Genomic DNA, 17,250 nt, shown 5'->3' on the forward strand with positions numbered 1-17,250 from the left:
CCAGGAAATATTTCCCAAGAACTGGAGGAGAAGCCCTCTGATCTTACTTGCTATGGGAGAGGACAGAGATGCTCTGCAGATAAGTGGCCAGCTAATGGACTTCTTTTAAGTGTAATTTTTTTTTTTTGGCAATTTGGAATAAAGACTGTGCTACTTTGTAGCAGATTTAATAATAAATGAAACATTCCTTATAGAAAAATCATAAATACTCATAAATGGGACAGAACTGGCATGGGAAAGCTTAAGGTAGAGAAAGGCCTGAAAGTAATGAGTGTGTGTGTGAAGTATCATAGGAAGGAGGGATAATAGCCTACATCAAACATGTAACTACTGCTGAGATGCAGGAGAACTGCTGGAGCTCTGAGAGGAGGCAGCTGCAACACCAAGTATCATTATACATTCAAAACAGCATTTATGAGCAGTGTAATTACATGAGAGCCCAAAGACTTGTCGCTGGCCTTGCCCACCTCCCAGCCACTGCTGGCCACCTCATACCCTCAGTGAACTTCTGGAGGTCTCAGGATGGGGAACCTACAGTGTGTTTCTGAAAATCCCTTTCTGGGGTTCTCCTAATGTTCATCAATTGATCAATTAGTCAGATAGCAGTGTGGGAGTTTTCCAAGCAGCAGTAGCTTAGGATGGTGGTCAGTTGTCAGGACCTTCTTTCTGGGACTGGCATGGGGTGGAAGAACAACTGACCTGTCCTCTTGGTGCTCCAGAGCTGATCTGCTGGTACAGCATCCCATAGCTCCTTCCTGTGTGTGGTGCTTTTTGGGAGGATGCAGCCCAAGCCTCCTGCCTCTGCAGTGCTCCAGCAGCTTGCAGGTGGCCTGGGCTGGAGCCAGGGATGCTCTGTGGTGTGATCCCAGCACTGAACAGAGCATCAGGGTGCCAGAGAGCTGGGGAAGCTGGCGGAGTGCGTGTTTTGCTCTCCTTGGGAACAGCACACAAAAGAATTGCTGACCTCATTTCCATGAGGCTGAGGAGCTCGTGTTCCTCCCCTACGGGGTGTGCAGGGCATCAGTCCTGCCAGAAGGTCACCCAGAATGGACACAGCTCAGCATTTCAGAAAAATTCAGAACTGTGAGGGTTTTCTGTGCTGTTGGAGGAGCCTGTCCAGCCGGCTGTGTGGAGTGTTTGGGGACAAGCGACATGAACAGGCTGGGGTCTGTGGGAGTCCCAACGCTCCCGTGGGGAAAATGCCTGGAGTGCTGGAATGGAGCTTGTGTTCCTCCCTGACGGGGTGTGCAGGGCATCAGTCCTGCCAGAAGGTCATCCAGACTGGACACAACTCAACATTTCACAGAAACTTAGAGCTGTGAGGTTTTTCTGTGCTGTTGGAGGGGCATTTCCAGGCGGCTGTGTGGAGTGTTTGGGGAGAAGCGGCATGAACAGGGCAGGGCCTGTGGGAGTACCAGTGCTCCCATGGGGAAAACACCTGGAGCGCTGGAACACAGCTTGTGTTCCTCCCTGATGGGGTGTGGGAGACACCAGTCCTGCCAGAAGGTCACCCAGACAGGACACAACTAAGCATTTCAGAAAAATTCAGAACTGTGAGGGTTTTCTGTGCTGTTGGAGGGGTGTTTCCAGCCGGCTGTGTGGAGGAGAAGCAGCATGAAAAGGATGGGGCCTGTGGGAGTCCCAACGCTCCTGTGGGGAAAATGCCTGGAGCGCTGGAACGGAGCTTGTGTTCCTCCCCAACAGGGTGTGTGAGGCATCAGTCCTGCCAGAAGGTCACCCAGACTGGACACAGCTCAGCATTTCACAGAAACTCAGAGCTGTGAGAATTTTCTGTGCTGTTGGAGGGGCCTGTCCAGCCGGCCGTGTGGAGTGTTGGGGGAGAAGGGGCCTGAACAGGCCAGGGCCTGTGGGAATCCCAGTGCTCCCGTGGGGAAAATGCCTGGAGCACTGGAACATCTCCTGGAAGCACTCTGACCTTTGCAGTGATGCCGTGGTCTGCTCCATGGGGTTTGGTCCTGGTGTTGGGAATGTGGCATGGATGAGCGTTAAGGAGAGGGAGCAGTCCTGCCCTGCCGAGCTGGTGGAGCGCGCTGCGCAGGAGGAGGTCTATGCTGCACCTTGCCTGGTCTCCATGTGCATCCTCATCCTTGCCCATTCTGGGCCAAACTGCTGCTTTTAGGCTTTTCTTGAGCAACTGAGACATTGAAGGCCACATTTTCTGTCCGGCTCCTTGCTGAAACCCAGTAGGGTGTGAGCAGATGGGCTCCAAAGCTGCGCAGGGTAGCCAGGGACAGCATCACCCCCAGTGCATCTCAGAATCATAGAACATGCTGAGCAGGAAGGGACCCATCAGGATGATCAAGTTCAACTCAAGTCCAACTCTTTGGAATCCAACTTGTCCTTTGGCACCAGAATGTATTTTGAAGTGCTGATATGGCTGTAGATTGTTGGTGAAAATAGTGTTATTTTCACCCACGGGTACATACTACTGTATCAAAAGTTATCCCTAGAAAAATAAAATTATCTATGTTAAATATAGTTTTCTGTGTAAAAAAAAAAGAAGAACCAAAAAAAGGTTGTATAGGGTAATCCATGCCATTTATGGAAGGCACAGAGTAAAAAATTACCCAAATGAACATGCAGCTCTTGAAAATCTGTCCTTGTAGCACTGCTGGCTTCAGCAGCTGCACCATAAAATGTGCATTTGCAGCTGATATTTGAAAATGTAAACAGAAAACAAGTCCTTGAACATTCTTGTTCACCTGGATGAAAAATATCTTGTTGAGTTTCTCTGAGGCAAAAGTGTAACTGCCCCTAAGTTGTGGTTTTCTGTTTGCCTGAGTAACTATGATGGGGATTCTGAAAAGCCAAATTAGATCCAACAAGTAAAAGAAGCCACTGCCACTCTCATCAGTGATGCTGCTCTAAATTCTAGTTATCCCACAGAAATGGGAACAACTCTTGGCTTCCGAGACCACTTCAGAGTAGGCTTTTTTCTTGGTTACAATGCTGCAACCCTCTAATTTTCACCTCCAGAATGCAACTTCTGTTTGTTCATTTGAAAGCATAGTTGTACTAGATGTGTTGATGTCTCAGTTTTGCATCGCTGTCATTACCACTTGAGGGGTGAAACCCAGTGGTAATTAAATGGTTTATTTTTAAAATGTTATTTATTTTTATTTTATTTATTTTATTTGTTTTAATACTTTTTTATTTTTTCTTTTTTTTTTTTTTTTAATATTTCCAGCAGCACAGCGCAGTAGCTATGCCCATTCTTAGCCTGTGTGGCACTGACAATGGAGAAATGCATCAGGGCTTTTGTGGGTGTTCTCATTGTGGTCAGGCTCAATTCAAACCGCAGTACTTAAAGGATTTTTAATCTTCAGATTGCTTTATGAGCACTAATCCTCCAAGCAACCTGAAAGAAGTAGGTTAAATATGATTTCCATGGTGGAGAGACTTATTGACTCGTTCCACGACACAGAGAATTAGTGTCAGATCTGGGATTAAAGCTGGAGTGACCCCTGACAATTATTCGCAGGGTCTGGCTCTGCCTTCATTTATTCCAGATTTTTTTCCCTCTTGGAAGAGCTGTGTTTTTAGTGCAACTGGTTTTGCTCCCGCTGCAGAGACCAGGATAAAGTTGTGCAGTTAAGCTGCTTGCGCCAGTGGTGATTTTCTGAGGGGATGACCATGAAAACAAATCCTAGATGTTCCAGGTCCCACCTCATGGGTTTGGATTATTGCTTTAAAGAAAGATGACTTTGGAAAAATTACGGCTGGTGATATATGTGTCCAAAGAACACTTTGGGTGTATTTGTCTTCAAATACTGTTTCAGAGCAGTGTTGCTGAAGGCTGAGGGTGTAAATATCTGCACCGAGGTGTCCCTTGTCTCCTCTGTCTCTGGCAGAGCAGTGGTGAGAGCCATCCTTGGATTCAAACCCTTCTTTATTGCAGTGGCTGGACCATCCTCTTTTCTGAAGTGAGGATTTTCCAGGGATGTTCTGCTCTGGATAAATTAAAGTGGTGTGGACTGCACATGGAGCAGTGCCACACCTCTGACTGCTCTGATGCTCTGTGTCCAGGTGGGCACCTTGGGGTGTGAATCTTCCTCCACACCTTTCCCAGACTGTTTTGGGACTCCTCTGAGGGCAGAAGTGTTCTCTGTGTTGCTGCAGGTGAAGGACTGACTGCTTAAGCAGGCAGGGAAATATGTTCCCTGGATGTAAAGGCTGGCAATTAGCAGCCAGTGCTAATCAGCAAAGGAATCTGAGGTGCCCTTTCTCTTCATAGCCAACTGACTTTTGTTTGCCTTGGGCAGCGCCTTCAGATATTGCCTTTCAACAATGTTATCTATTAGACTTCTAGAGCAGATATAAAGAAGGCATTTCTACAGGTTGCCCAGAGCAGCTGTGGCTGCCTTGTCTTTGGAAATGTCCAAGGATGAGTTGGATGGGGTTTGGAGCAACCTGGGGTCATGGAAGGTGTCCCCGTTCATGGCCTTTTCTAGAGGGCCTTTAAAGGTCCTTCCCAAGCCTAGCTTTTCTATGATTCCATGCTGTTTCTCATGTGTTGTAAAAGCACCAGTGAGCCTCTCTTAGTTTTGCTGGCTGGGGACATCACCCATCTCTTACTGTGCATAGTCTTGAGGGGCATTGCTCTTAAGCTGGCAAACACCTGCAGAAAGATGTGTTACCCACCTCCAAAGCACTTCTGCAGCTGCTGGTGCCTCTTGCATTGAAGAAACTGTTCTGGATATTGTTCTGGTGAACTTCTGCTCCTTTGTGGTTTTGTTTGCCTTGCTGATGTCTGGGGGCTGTAGCCCAGATCGTGGCGTGGTTTTCCAGCCTGAGCATCATGTGAGCTGTGAGCCACGGGGAGGGGAGCCCTTGAGGTACTTTGTGCACACATAAAAAGCTGTGGTGGCAGCCCTGAGGTGCACAGGAGCCCTCCCAGCCCCAGGAGGAGATGGGGCAGCACTGCCATGCTGCAGCAGAAGCAGTATTCACCCATAGATACTTCATTTTATCCAGGTTCCTTTCAATAGTAATTTTCTACTGCAAAATTGAATGTATTTTAAGCAGCCGTGTTGCACACTGTGCCTGCATGGTGGCCAAACATTTCAGTGTCTTTTATTCCACACTGAACACAAACACCTCCTGCCTGGCTTTAACCATTTCTGCTGCCCGAGCATCCTGTATGCTGCCAGCTGCTCTGTGGGGTTCATCCATCTTCCCCTGCTGGCACCAGCAGTTGGTTAACTTGTACACTGGAAAGGCTCTGCAGCCTTTATTCCTGAAAGCTTTTATTCCTGAAGTTGGAAAATAAATGTCTGAACATGCACTATCCACCAAAACCCCAGAAGAGACACATTACTGCAAATGCAGGAGGTCGAGTGGCCTGCTGAGAGCAACTTTCTTTTCATTTTGTGTTATTGATATAATCCAAAAGTTTTTTGGTGCCATGGAGAGCTCACCTGGCCCATTTCATATTGCAGCACATTAGCCATCAGGGCAAATTCTTGGGAAACTCTGGAAAAATGGGACCTGGCAGAGTGGCTGCAGCAGCAGTAAATTGTCTTGGCCATAGTTTTGTCACTAGGCTCAGTGTCTTTTGGCAAATGTCTGTTTTAAAGGAGGCAAGCCAGAGAGAGGCATAAAGCACTAAGAATGTCACTTAAAGGCATTGTTGTGATGAGATCTGAAGCCCAGGGGAACTGTGGGTCTGGGTTGTTCCTTAGCTGGGCTCTCAGGTGGGTTGGTCTCTGCCTTCCCAGCCTGGCCCACCCCAATAGCTGGTAATAGAGAAGTTATGAAAGATGTCAAAATTGGTGACAATAATTCATAATTGTGCACCTTAAAGAGAAAAAAATGAGTTACCAAATACTACCTTGCAGCAGTGCTGTCTGGATGCCAGGTAATGCATCTTTTGAGATGTTGGCCTCATTTAGCTGAAGACTCACTCCCAGATTGGTGGCACTTTTGTCTTATGGCTTCAAGAGAAAAGTGGCAGGGAAATGTTATCTGAGATGTGCCACTTGGGCCATACCTGTCATGCAGAACAGGGTGGGGACCAATAATTCTGAAGTAACTTTGAGGCAAGTGTATCTCTAAGCCAAGACAGCTTTGCACTTGCAGAGCTCCTTCTGCAGGGATTTTGGTTGCCACCTCTCCCTTCTGCTTCTCCCTCTCCTCTGACCAAGGACAGCCTGTTCATCCACCCTTGCAGCCCATGCCAGAGCCTCTCTGTGCCCCTTTCTTGGCAGCTGACAGGAATTTTGTCTGTTGGGTCCTGCAGTGATGGCCAGTGTGGGATTGCACGGATGGAACTCAGTCCATGAGTCCGAAACCATGGATCCACTGAGGCTGGAAAAGGCCTCTGAGATCAGGTCCAGCTGTCAGCCAGCACCACCAGCATGTTCACCTTAACCAAGTCCCCAAGTGCCACATCCACACTTTGTTTGAATGCTTCCAGGCAGGGGCACTCCATCACTTCCCAGCAGCAGCCTGTGCTGGTGCTTGGCAGCCCCTCCAGGAAGAAATTCCTCCAGATATCCAATCTAAGCCTTCCCTGGCACAGTGTGAGGCCGTTTCCTCTCCTCCTTCCACTTGTTCCCTGGAGGGAGAGATGGCAGCCCACCTCCCTGAAGGCGATCAAAGCATGGAGGAGCATCAATCAGAGCTCAGTCAGGACAGCCATCAGCTGTCCCAGGAGCTGCTGCTGTGGGTTCACGCAGTCCCCTTCTGGGGCTGGTGCTGAGTTTCCCTTCCCCTCTGTGGAGCTGGCACTGCTTTTCCTCTGCTGGCTGCCCCGTGCTGCCAGGAGAGGTCTGCTGCACACCTGTGTGAGTCCAAAGGTGTGAGACTGGCACGTTGGCAGCCCCGTGCCTGGATGCTGCCAGCTGGCTGTGGCAGAGCCTCGGTGGCTCTGCCAAGGCCTCAGTGGTGGCTCTGCCAAGGCCTGCTGAGGGCACGGCGCCGTGACTTAGCAGGAGCAGGCTGTCCCCACCCGGGTGAGTCACCGGGATCAGCACTCTGGGATGCTGGCTCTGGCTCTCAGGAGGGTGTGCCCCACTCACAGGCCATGTTTCTGCACTGCTGCCTGGCTGCTGGGGTGCTTGGAGGCCCCTCTTGCCTTCCCCTTGGTTGGTACTAGCTGGCTAGGGGATGGATTAAGATGCACTTTGAGAATTGGTGTCTGAAAAATGGAGAGAGCTGGAAATTGTCTTGTCAGTCCGCTGCCGCTGAAAGTGCCTCAAAGTCATGGCTGAACCAAAATGCTACATGTGACTTGGCTGAGGTTTTTTTCTCAAACCAATTATCCTGAGCCTTGAAGGAATTAAGATGTTTGTGCCTGACAGTGAAGTAATGGTGTTGTGCGTCTTTTGTACTTTGGAACTACAAAAGTGGGGTATGGCAATCATTTAACCTCTGTCCTCATCTGGTATAAACTTGAACTGAGTATCTTAAACTGAAATGTGTTTTGATGGTGTTTCCTGATGTCAAGAGAACTGCAAGGTATAAATTTATTGTTGCACTTGTGCATGGGATTTTCTGTGCCTGCTTTCAGCTGTGATTCATGGAAGCCAGGGCAGAGTCTGGGAAGCTCAAGTTGATCTTACTTAAAAACACACTCAATTATGTCCTTACAGCTTACCCAAGAGCTCGGGTATTTTGGGAGCTTATAGCAAATCCTGCAGTGAAAACTCTGCCCTACCCAAAGTCTGCAGCAAAATTGCAGAGTTGCTGGGTTTGCTGTGTGCTGATGATGCCCTCGGGTGTGAATCCCACTGCAGCAGAGGAGCTTGGCCCTGCAGCCAGCAAACCTTTTCCTGGAGAGATGTAGGTCTGAAAATGAGCCCCTCTTACTGCCTTGACCCTTTCTTTGCCTTGCAGTTCAAGCATGTTAAACAGATTAATTATTGGGAGGTAACTGGTGGGTACCACGCTGGGAAGGACTGGCTATTTCATGGTGACTTCTGCAACAGCTTTTGTGTGAATGATTAATTTTGCTAGTGGAAAAAGGCATTTGGAAGAGTTTGTGCTCTGTGCAAAGCTCAAGAGCTGCATGAGATAGTGCAGCCCCAGCTTCTCTGTGCAAAGTCCCGTGCCCTGGAGGTATCTGGTGAAGTAGCTCTGCACTCCAGCGACCTCACAGTGCCACAGGGTTTAGGGATGAGTCACAGGTGGGAGTCTGATGTCAGACTTGCTTTGTAATGTGGTTGTCAAAGTTTCAACCAAATCTTGGGAGTTGTGTGAAGATACTGATACTCATGTAATTGCACAGGGAATCAAGTGACTTCTATGTCCTGATTTTAGGATGCTTGATTTTACAACTTCAGTGTTTTTAATGTGTTTTGAATGTAGAAGAATCTTTCTGAGTAACTGTGTTTTAAAAGCAATTTTCATGAGTTGACTGTGTTTTAATGAGCAAAGTCTCAAATGCTTGAGTGAAGGAGCTGGGAGGGAAAATTAAATATTCAGTACTATGAGCTGAAACTCAGCCAATGCCTGTTAATAGTTCTCCAGACAGATGCCCAGCAGCAGAGGTTGGGTGTTGTGTGAGAAACGGGCTCCCCAGAGACCCAGGATGAGGGAGGCAGCAGTGCTTCATGCAGGGCCTCAGTTCCCACTGCCTCTGCAAGCCTTTGGGGATGTCCTGGAGATGTCCAGTGTCTGGGGGTGTCCTGGAGATGTCCAGTGTCCTCCATGTGTTCTCTGGGAAGTGTCACAGCTGTGTATTACTCACTGTTCCTTTCCTAGTCCAGGAGAAACCCAGTGCCTGTAACATGGGTGGCCACAGGGCAAGGGACCAGCGACGCAGGATGAGGGTGCAAACAGCAAACAGGAAAATGGATTAACTCAGAGGAGCTTATCTTTCATTGACTCTGCTGCTCTGGCTCCCCCCAGGGATGAGAAGAACCAGTCCATCATTGTCAGCGGGGAGTCGGGGGCGGGCAAGACGGTCTCTGCCAAATACGCCATGCGCTTCTTCGCCACCGTCGGGGGCTCCGCCAGCGAGACCAACATCGAAGCCAAAGTCCTGGCCTCCAGCCCCATCATGGAGGTAAAAGCTGCTCCCTTTCCTTTGTCCTGATCACTCTGTCTCGCCCTAAGTCACAAGGATAGTGACAAACCTGGAGGTTTACAGCATAACAGCTGTAAATCAGCTGGAGCTGGGCTGAAAGGCAGAGAGGCACCAACAGCCTCCATTTAGGCCACCCCAATTGCACCTGCATTTGATGGTCTTAAAGCTGAGCCTGAGTATCCCCACCACATGTCCAGGAGCTGGGCATTGATGGGACTCCAGAGTGGAGAGCTCAAGAATGCAGCTGGCACTGTTTTATCATTTTCCTCCTTTGATACTCCATGGTGTGCCCTAATCTCCTTCTTTTGTTGTACAGACACGGAATATAGAGGGAGGGATTAATCTGAGATGTTTAAATTAAATTTTTTTTGTTAGTTTGCTGTTGCTATCAATCATGTACCGGCCTCTTCCCCTAGGCAACAGCAACGAGACAAAAGGACACAGTCTTAAGCTGTGCCACTGGAGGTTTAGGCTGGACATTACAGGAATTTCTTCATGGAAAGGGTGGTCAGGCATTGGAAGGGGTTGTCCAGGGAGGTGTTGGAGTGCCCATCCCTGGAGGTGTCCAAGCAAAGCCTGGATGTGGCACTGAGTGCTCTGGGCTGGTGACAAGGTGGAGATTGGGCACAAGTTGGGCTTGATGGGCTGGGAGGGCTTTTCCAACCCAGTTGATCTGTGATAGGGGAGTAACGAGTCTCATTTTAGGGAAATCCCTGCTCTGAAGGAAAAGAATTCTTCTGATAAATACAAAAGAAAGGGGAAAAGCAGCCTTGTTTCCTTTCATTGAAGCCAGATGCTGAAAATAAATGTCTGAGTGCCTAAATCCCATTTTCCAAACAGATTTTGGAGGCATGAATTACCCTCAGTTGATTTGGGCTTTTCCAAAGTCCATGAAGCTCTCCAGACTCGTGTGACTTTCATGGCAGGAGCCAGCAGTGCTGCTTTAGTGCGGTGTGGTGCTGTCCTGTGCCTAACCTTAGGCTTGGCTCAGCCTTTAGGGCGGCTTCCCATCACTTGTGCCAGATTGTCTGACACTCACAGAGAGGATGTGAGACACAGCCTGACAGGCAGCAGCACCTGTGGTCTGACACCTGTGAGGGTGAGCTGCAGTGTGCAGGCCAGTGGTGCTGCAGGTGAGCAGTGAGAAAAGCCAGCAGGTGTGTGGCTGATGGGGAAATCTGGCTGGTTTCCTGCAGGTTTACGCGTGGTAAACCTGCCTAAAGTTTACTCCTTTCCTCACCCATCTCCCTTGCCTCTGTGAAATGTAGCTGCACCACCAGGGGGGCACTTAAAACCATCCAAGAAAAAAATTCATGGTGCACACTATTCTTCTATATGACCCCAGAATTTTATTGCTCTAATTTTCCTGCCTGTGTTCAGTTCTGGCTGTAATTTCTAAGTGCTGAGGCCAGGCAACCTGCCTGTCTTTATTGGAAATTGATGAGAACATTGCCTATTCAGAAAAAAACATAAAAGAAAACTGCTTGGTTCGCAGAAAAACCCTGAGGTAAATGGGCTTGTGGGGGAAGGAGACCTATCCAGGGAAGCTGCTGGTGTTGGCTCTGAACAAAGGTGGGGGCATTGCATTCTATAAGGTGGAGCACAAATGTTGAGGCTTTTGGGATGTGAATGGTTTAATTAATGTACAAATATTTGTTGCTGTTTGTAAGCATTTTTCTTCCATGAAAACCCTTTTCAGTGAAGAGTCTTCCCCAAAGTCCCATTGCTCCTCTGTCTTCTGCATCTGGGAAGGGGTTTCCCTCAAATCCTCCTGTGGCTGTTTATATAACACTGATTGCAAATCAAAATGTTAAAAAAAAAATTAAAAATCAATTAAAATTTAATGTTTAATTTTGTTTGTTTTATGCAGGCCTTTGGAAATGCTAAAACAACAAGGAATGACAACAGCAGCCGCTTTGGGAAATACATTCAGATTGGCTTTGATAAAAGATACCACATCATTGGTGCCAACATGAGGACATATCTGCTGGAAAAATCTCGGGTTGTATTTCAGGTGAGGAATTGTGGGGCTTTGTCCTTTTCTTCTTTTGGGTGCTGTATTCCAGGAATTCAATAGTCTGGGTCTTTTCTGTGGATAAGAAAAAAAAAATCTCTTTACAAAAATAACAACAGAATCATTTAGGTTGAAGTCACCTCTGAGACAGCTGAATCCAACTGTCCCCCCAGCACTGTCATACCCATCACAGAACCATCATCATGGAATGGTTTGGATGGGAAGGGATTTTAAAGATTGCCTCATTCCAATCCCCTGCTATGGGCAGGGACACCTTCCACTGTCCCAGGCTGCTCCCAGCCCCATCCAGCCTGGCCTTGGGCACTGCCAGGGATCCAGGGGCAGCCACAGCTGCTCTGGGCACCCTGGGCCGGGGCCTGCCCACCCTCCCAGCCAGGAAATCCTTTCCAATATCCGACCTAAACCTACTCTCTGTCCATGAGAAGCCCTCACTCCTTGTTCTGTCCCCCCATGCTTTTGTACAAAGTCCTTTTCCATCCTCTTGTGATCACATTCCTAAGTGTCACTTCCACATGGCTTTTAAACCCCTCCAGGGGTGGGGACTCCACCACTGCCTTTGCAGTTGTGTCACAGCCCTTTCCATAAAGGAATGGGTCCTGATAGCCAACCTAAACCTCCCCTGGCACAACCTGAGGCTGTTTTCCCTTCTCCTGTCGCTTCCTTGGTGGACACAGCTTCCAGATGTGTCTTTTGGACTCTGTCTTGGAGTTCTTTATGATTCCAGCCTTAGATGTGCCTGGGAGACTTGTTAGATAAGGAGCCAGGGAGAACAAATGCAGGCAGCAGTGTTCAGTTTTGATGATGCAGAAGGGCAGGAAATGGGCTGAGAAGGCTGATGTCTGCCACAGCACATCCCTTTAGTTTCTTGTGCAGGCTCAGGAGAGGCTTTCTTAGCTTCTGCTTGGAAGGCAGATCAGAAGCTACTGCAAAAATTTTGTCCTTACGCAAAAAAAAAGTGCTCCAACTACAAAAATCTTAAAAACCTGACAACTTTGAGAAGCTGTGAAGAGTAAGCCACCTTCTTTTATATTACTGTGGGTTTGCAACTCAGTGCTTGCTGCTTCATTCATCCAGAGAGGGATAAGATGTAGAAGGTAATACAGAGTTATTTACTTTCTTTGCCTGATGGGCAGTGTGTGTTGGTCAGGTTTGGCACCTCCTTTCAACCAGGTGGCAAGGAAAATGTCTTTGTGTTGGTGTCACTGACAGGTCTTGGTGGTGGGAGGCAGGGGATGGGACCTGGGTCTCCCTGGGCTCAGTGTGAGGTGGGAGCACTGCTGTGACCCCTCAGTGCCTCTGGTAACTCAGTGTTTCCCCACAGGCAGAGGACGAGCGCAACTACCACATCTTCTACCAGCTCTGTGCCTCCTCAAGCCTCCCAGAATTCAAAGACCTTGGACTCAGTAAGTGCTGGCACATCCCTGTGCCCTGCTGGCTGCTGCCTGGGCCTGAGGGCAGCAGGGGAAGGTGGTGGGGTCAGAAGTGCAGGTCCCTGGGGAGGCTGTGTGCCCTGAGAGGAGGGCAGGGGGATGAGACTGCAGGGCTCTGCTGCTGGCTGGAGCACAGTTTTGCTCACGCCATCATCACCAGGGACGTGGCACCTTGGGGTGAGGGTGGGTTCCCCCAGAAGCTGTGGCTGCTCCTGGATCCCTGGGAGTGTCTGGGGCTGGGTTGGATGGGCTTGGAGCAGCCTGGGACAGTGGAAGGCGTGCCTTTAAGGTCCCTTCCAACCCAAACCATTTTGTGATTCCATGATTTTGTAAAAATCAGCAGTGAAACTGCAGTAGCTTCAGCTGCAGTGAAACTACACTGCTGTGGTGTATGCCAGCTGGTGCAGGGAGATCATTTGTTAATATTGTACCAACCTTGCATAAGGTGTGTGCTTTAAATCAGATGTGAGTGTGGACTGATCTGGCCAGTGTCCTGGCAGTGTCCTTTGAATTAGTTATGTTTCTTTGTCTGGTTGTGTCCTTTGCATTAGTTATGTTTCTTTCTTTTCAATGGCCAACTCCTGGAGTGGGTTGGGTTTTTCCCCCCAGGATTTGCAGCAAAGCCTCAGTAGCACACTTGATTCAGAGGGTTTGCAATCGCAGCAGGTGGCGCAGGGATAAATTTTAATTATTTTTTAATCTTGAATATTTGCTGTTGCTTAGGGAGAAAACCAAGGTTTAAACCAGGCTTTTTACCTATTTTGAACAGGGAGCAAGGCAGGTTCTGATCCCACCACAGGGTCTTGCAGAAGCTGCCATCCACACTACAGTGGAATGGCAGATGAAGAGAGGGGATTTCAGTTTCTAGGTAATCCTGAGCTTGCCTTAATGACCTTTTGGGTCACTGTAGGCACACTGCCTGCACAGAGCACATCACATGGACCCTTTTCAAGACTTTATGCCGTATTTATGTGCTTCATTTTAAAAAAACATACCCTGGGTAACAGTGATGTTTGCTGGCATCTTAAAATTTACACACAAACTTTTTCAGCTCCTTCTGGGAGATGAGTTGACGTGTGAGAGCTCCAGCTGTGAAACCACTGCTCTCTTCTTGGGAACATGTGGATCAGGGGAAATACCAGCCTTACTCATCACAGCTCTCTAAAAGCATCATCTGTGTTTGTGTGACTGGCAGGAGTGCAGGCTGAGAGCCTTTGCTGTCGTGGTGCATCACCCAGGACATGTTTGTGCAGTTGTGACTGTGCCTCAGCTTCAGCATCTCAGGGATGAATGTGTAATGGCAACAGCTGGCGGTGCAGGGGGAGTGGGTGCCAGGGCCATTTGCTGCAAGGAAGCCTTCTTGGGTCATTTCTAATCAAAATTTGGTGCCAGTGCCTGTCAGTCTCCAGCTGCTCTCTGTGGCTCTTTGCATTTGCTGTGTCACAGCATGCCCAGGTGTCCAGTGGATGTTGGAGAAGAAGCAGCTCTTTCCAAAGGTGAAAGGATGTGCTCTTGGTGTTTCCTGCCCTCTCACTTTGCAGTAGCTGGAAGAAGCCTCCCCAGAGTGTTTTGGGGCTGTCAGATGTGGGGCTGCTCATGGGCTCTGTGGGGATGGGGATGTGGGCCTGTGAGCTGCTCCTGTTGGTGTGGCACAGGCTCAGCCCTTGCCTGTGGGATTGCTGGTGCTGGGCAGGGGGCTGTGGGTGCAGAGGTGCACAATTCACTTCTTTTTCTTTCTTTTGAGTGATGTTTTTAATTTCCAGCTTTGCCTTGGATTTACTGGCCTGCTTGAAGATGACTAGTCAGAACTCAGATTTATTTCCTTGTGTGAGCTGTACTTACCTGTCAATCTTGTCTTCCCAAGGCTTATACAAAACAAGAGGTGTCTTGATGTGAAAATCCACTTTTTATTTATTACTCATGGAGGAGGATATATATTTTTCCATCTGAAAACCTAGGAGCTATTGCTTCTCCTTTGGGTCTTACACATACAGAGAATTGTTATTACTTCCTTTTATGTTGCAAGATGCTGGAAAACAAAAAGAGTCTCTAAACATACATGAGCCTAGCAGAGAAAACCAGTGTTGGTTTCAGTCAGAGTGATCCTAAAGGGCTTAATTTTAAACTAGAAAGTAAATATTTGACTTTAAATGGTGATGTGCAATGCGAGTGCCTTTTGAAGTGTGGTGTCTGGCTTAATGATGCCTGGGCAGTGGTGCAAGGCAGAAATGTGTTTTATTTGTTTGCAGTGAAAAGGGTTTGTGTGGTTAAAATAATTACAGAGATCTTGAAATACAGAGATTGGAGTCAGTTATACCAGCGATGACTTGGGGCAGGAGCAGATCCCAGTGTGAATGTTGCAAATGGAAAGCTGAGGTCCTGGTCCCATCAGCCTCATTGGTCTGCCTGACCCCAATCAGCATTTTCTGCACCTCATTCCTGATGCTCCAGCAATGAGTGAAATTACCGAGATCTCTGGGTAGCAGGGCTTTTGTATGCCAAAAGGAATCAAATGTTTTTCTTTACAGCCTGAAAGTACAGCTAATGCAGAAGCCTGTGGGAGGCCTGGGAAGGGAGGGGGAGCTTCTGGTGGCAATTTGAGTCAAGAAAAGTGCAGATTGCAGTGTTTTAAAGGTTACCACAAGGCTGGTGGGGAACACAGTAGGATTTTTCTCTCTATTCACCATGCTTGGGAAATATGTTTGTGTGTGTTAATGAGTGGGTTTTGGCTAATGACTCCTACTCAGTTCAAACCAGGCTGAGGCTGGTGCTGAGAGCTGATTCTGGGTGGGATGGGGAGGCTGCCCAGGGGCTGGGCTCCCCCAGTCTTCTCAGGGCAAATCTCTGGCTGTGCCAGGGCTCAGCAGCAGCTATGGGCACACATCTCCCTGCTCTGGGCCTCCTGAGGGGCCTTGTTTTAAGGAGGGGGATTACATGAGCAGCTCTCTTAAGTGGACACAAATCCTGCAATCTCTTCTTGTTGTATTTGCATTGGAAATGCCTCTCAGCCTCCACAGGATTTATTGGTGTCATCCTAGAGTAACTTTGCTAGGGCACAGATGTTCAAGTGGTGTAAGGCACTGTGAGCCGTTCTCCATTCCCTTTGCTCCCAAGGATTAAGGCTTTGTGTAGAAAAGGTGTTAAAATACCTGAATCAGTCATGGATGTGTGAAACAGGATGAGGAATTACTGAAAGGAGTCACCTCAGTGTTTGGAATGGTCTCCCCCCATGTGAAGGAGCTGTTACTAGAACCCCAGACACAGCACAGCGCTGCCCTGACTGCACTTGCTATGCATGGAGAGGTTCCACCACTGCAGGAAGCAGCTACAGCCACTTACCAAGGTCCTGCTTCATCCACCCCTGAGCAAACTGTGCTTCACAGGACACAGGTGTCCTTCAGGGACGGGCACAGGGAGTATCCAGTTGAGCCCATTTCAGGGAGTGCTGCAGTGGGGTGCAGATATGGCGGTCTGGGAGGAGAGAGAAAACTAGATAAGCTTTCCCATGAATTGGTCTGGGGAGCAAGCTAGATAAAGTTTCCTGTGAATTGGTCTGGAGAGAAAGCTAGATAAGATTTCCCGCGAATTGGTCTGGGAAGTTTTAGGGAGGTGGAGAGAAAGAATTGTAAACTATCTGCAGGTGGTGTTTTGAACAAGTTGTTTTTCTCATAAGACATTTACCTAAGGGTGTCTTCTTAATTAGCCAGTCGTGTGAAATGTGTTAAATGACCAATCAGGTGTCCTTGTATCAGAACAGTGTATAAAAGAAGGGGTCCCAATAAACCTGGGGTTTCTAGCCTCTTAACTTATGACCTAGAAGCTGTGTTTTTAATTATCCCTTCCTGACTCATTGGAGACACTGGGGAGGACTGCTTGCTCACCTTTTCCTCCTCTTTCTTCTCTCCTAGCGTGTGCCGAAGACTTTTTCTACACTTCTCAGGGAGGTGACATGTCCATTGATGGCGTGGATGATGCTGATGACTTTGAGAAAACCAGACATGCCTTCACCCTGCTTGGTAAGGAGCTGCTCTGCTTGAAGTCTGCCCAGCAAAAGTTTCTCTCAATTGTTCTCAGTGTTTTGCCAGAATTATAATGTTCCTGTAGACCTAGCTGGCTTTACTTTGCCCGTCAGTAGGAGCTACAGAAGTGTTTCTAGCAGCTGTCTGTGGAGCAGCAGTGAAATGGGCAGGGATGCAGAATTTAAGAGAAGCCATTCTGAAGTCAAAGCAGGGCTGCAGTATTGACTTGCTATTTTTTACCTTGTTTACGAGCAGGAGAAGAGCTATTACTGAGCAGTTCAGTCTGTGTTGTGGTGGAGGGTGATGTCACTTGTTGGATCAGTGTGCTGTGCTGGGTAGCTGATTCCTGGAAATAATGAGCTGAGTACATCCCTGCTGTGCAGAGCCCACATGCACACGGCAGCTGCAGGAGCTGTGGCTCTGTCCAGCCCCCGTGCTGGCAGCAGGGGAGCAGAGCTGTTAAAGGAAAAACAATCTGGAAGGGAAAACTTGCCCAGTCTATTTGTATTTATCTGAAACCAAGTTTATCAATCCTGGTGAGTCTTGGTACCGCTTGGTTCCATTTCACAAGTTGGGAGGGGAGCTCATGATGTTCAGAGTTGTCTGTTGAAAGCCCCTGACCAGCTGTGCCTGCAGTGAGTGTGGGGTCTCACTGCAAGCTGTAGAACTGCACTTGTTTCCCCAAAATTTGTCCTCTGTGTGTTTTGGATGGGCCTC

The 17,250-nt window shown here is 48.3% G+C and overlaps 1 protein-coding gene across 4 annotated transcripts in view; it reads left to right on the forward strand.

Moving 5' to 3' along the window:
* MYO5B (myosin VB) overlaps positions 1–17,250 on the forward strand; it is a 151,187-nt gene that overhangs the window by 42,642 nt on the left and 91,295 nt on the right. For all 4 annotated transcript variants that reach the window (XM_064735479.1, XM_064735481.1, XM_064735480.1 and 1 more), the window contains exons 5-8: positions 8,872–9,028; positions 10,920–11,063; positions 12,406–12,487; positions 16,423–16,530. In XM_064735479.1, coding sequence (XP_064591549.1) covers positions 8,872–9,028; positions 10,920–11,063; positions 12,406–12,487; positions 16,423–16,530 — 491 coding nt within the window. The remainder of the gene's footprint in view (positions 1–8,871; positions 9,029–10,919; positions 11,064–12,405; positions 12,488–16,422; positions 16,531–17,250) is intronic.

The sequence above is a fragment of the Zonotrichia leucophrys genome, chromosome Z, assembly GCF_028769735.1.
Source record: "Zonotrichia leucophrys gambelii isolate GWCS_2022_RI chromosome Z, RI_Zleu_2.0, whole genome shotgun sequence".
Lineage (NCBI taxonomy): Eukaryota > Metazoa > Chordata > Aves > Passeriformes > Passerellidae > Zonotrichia > Zonotrichia leucophrys.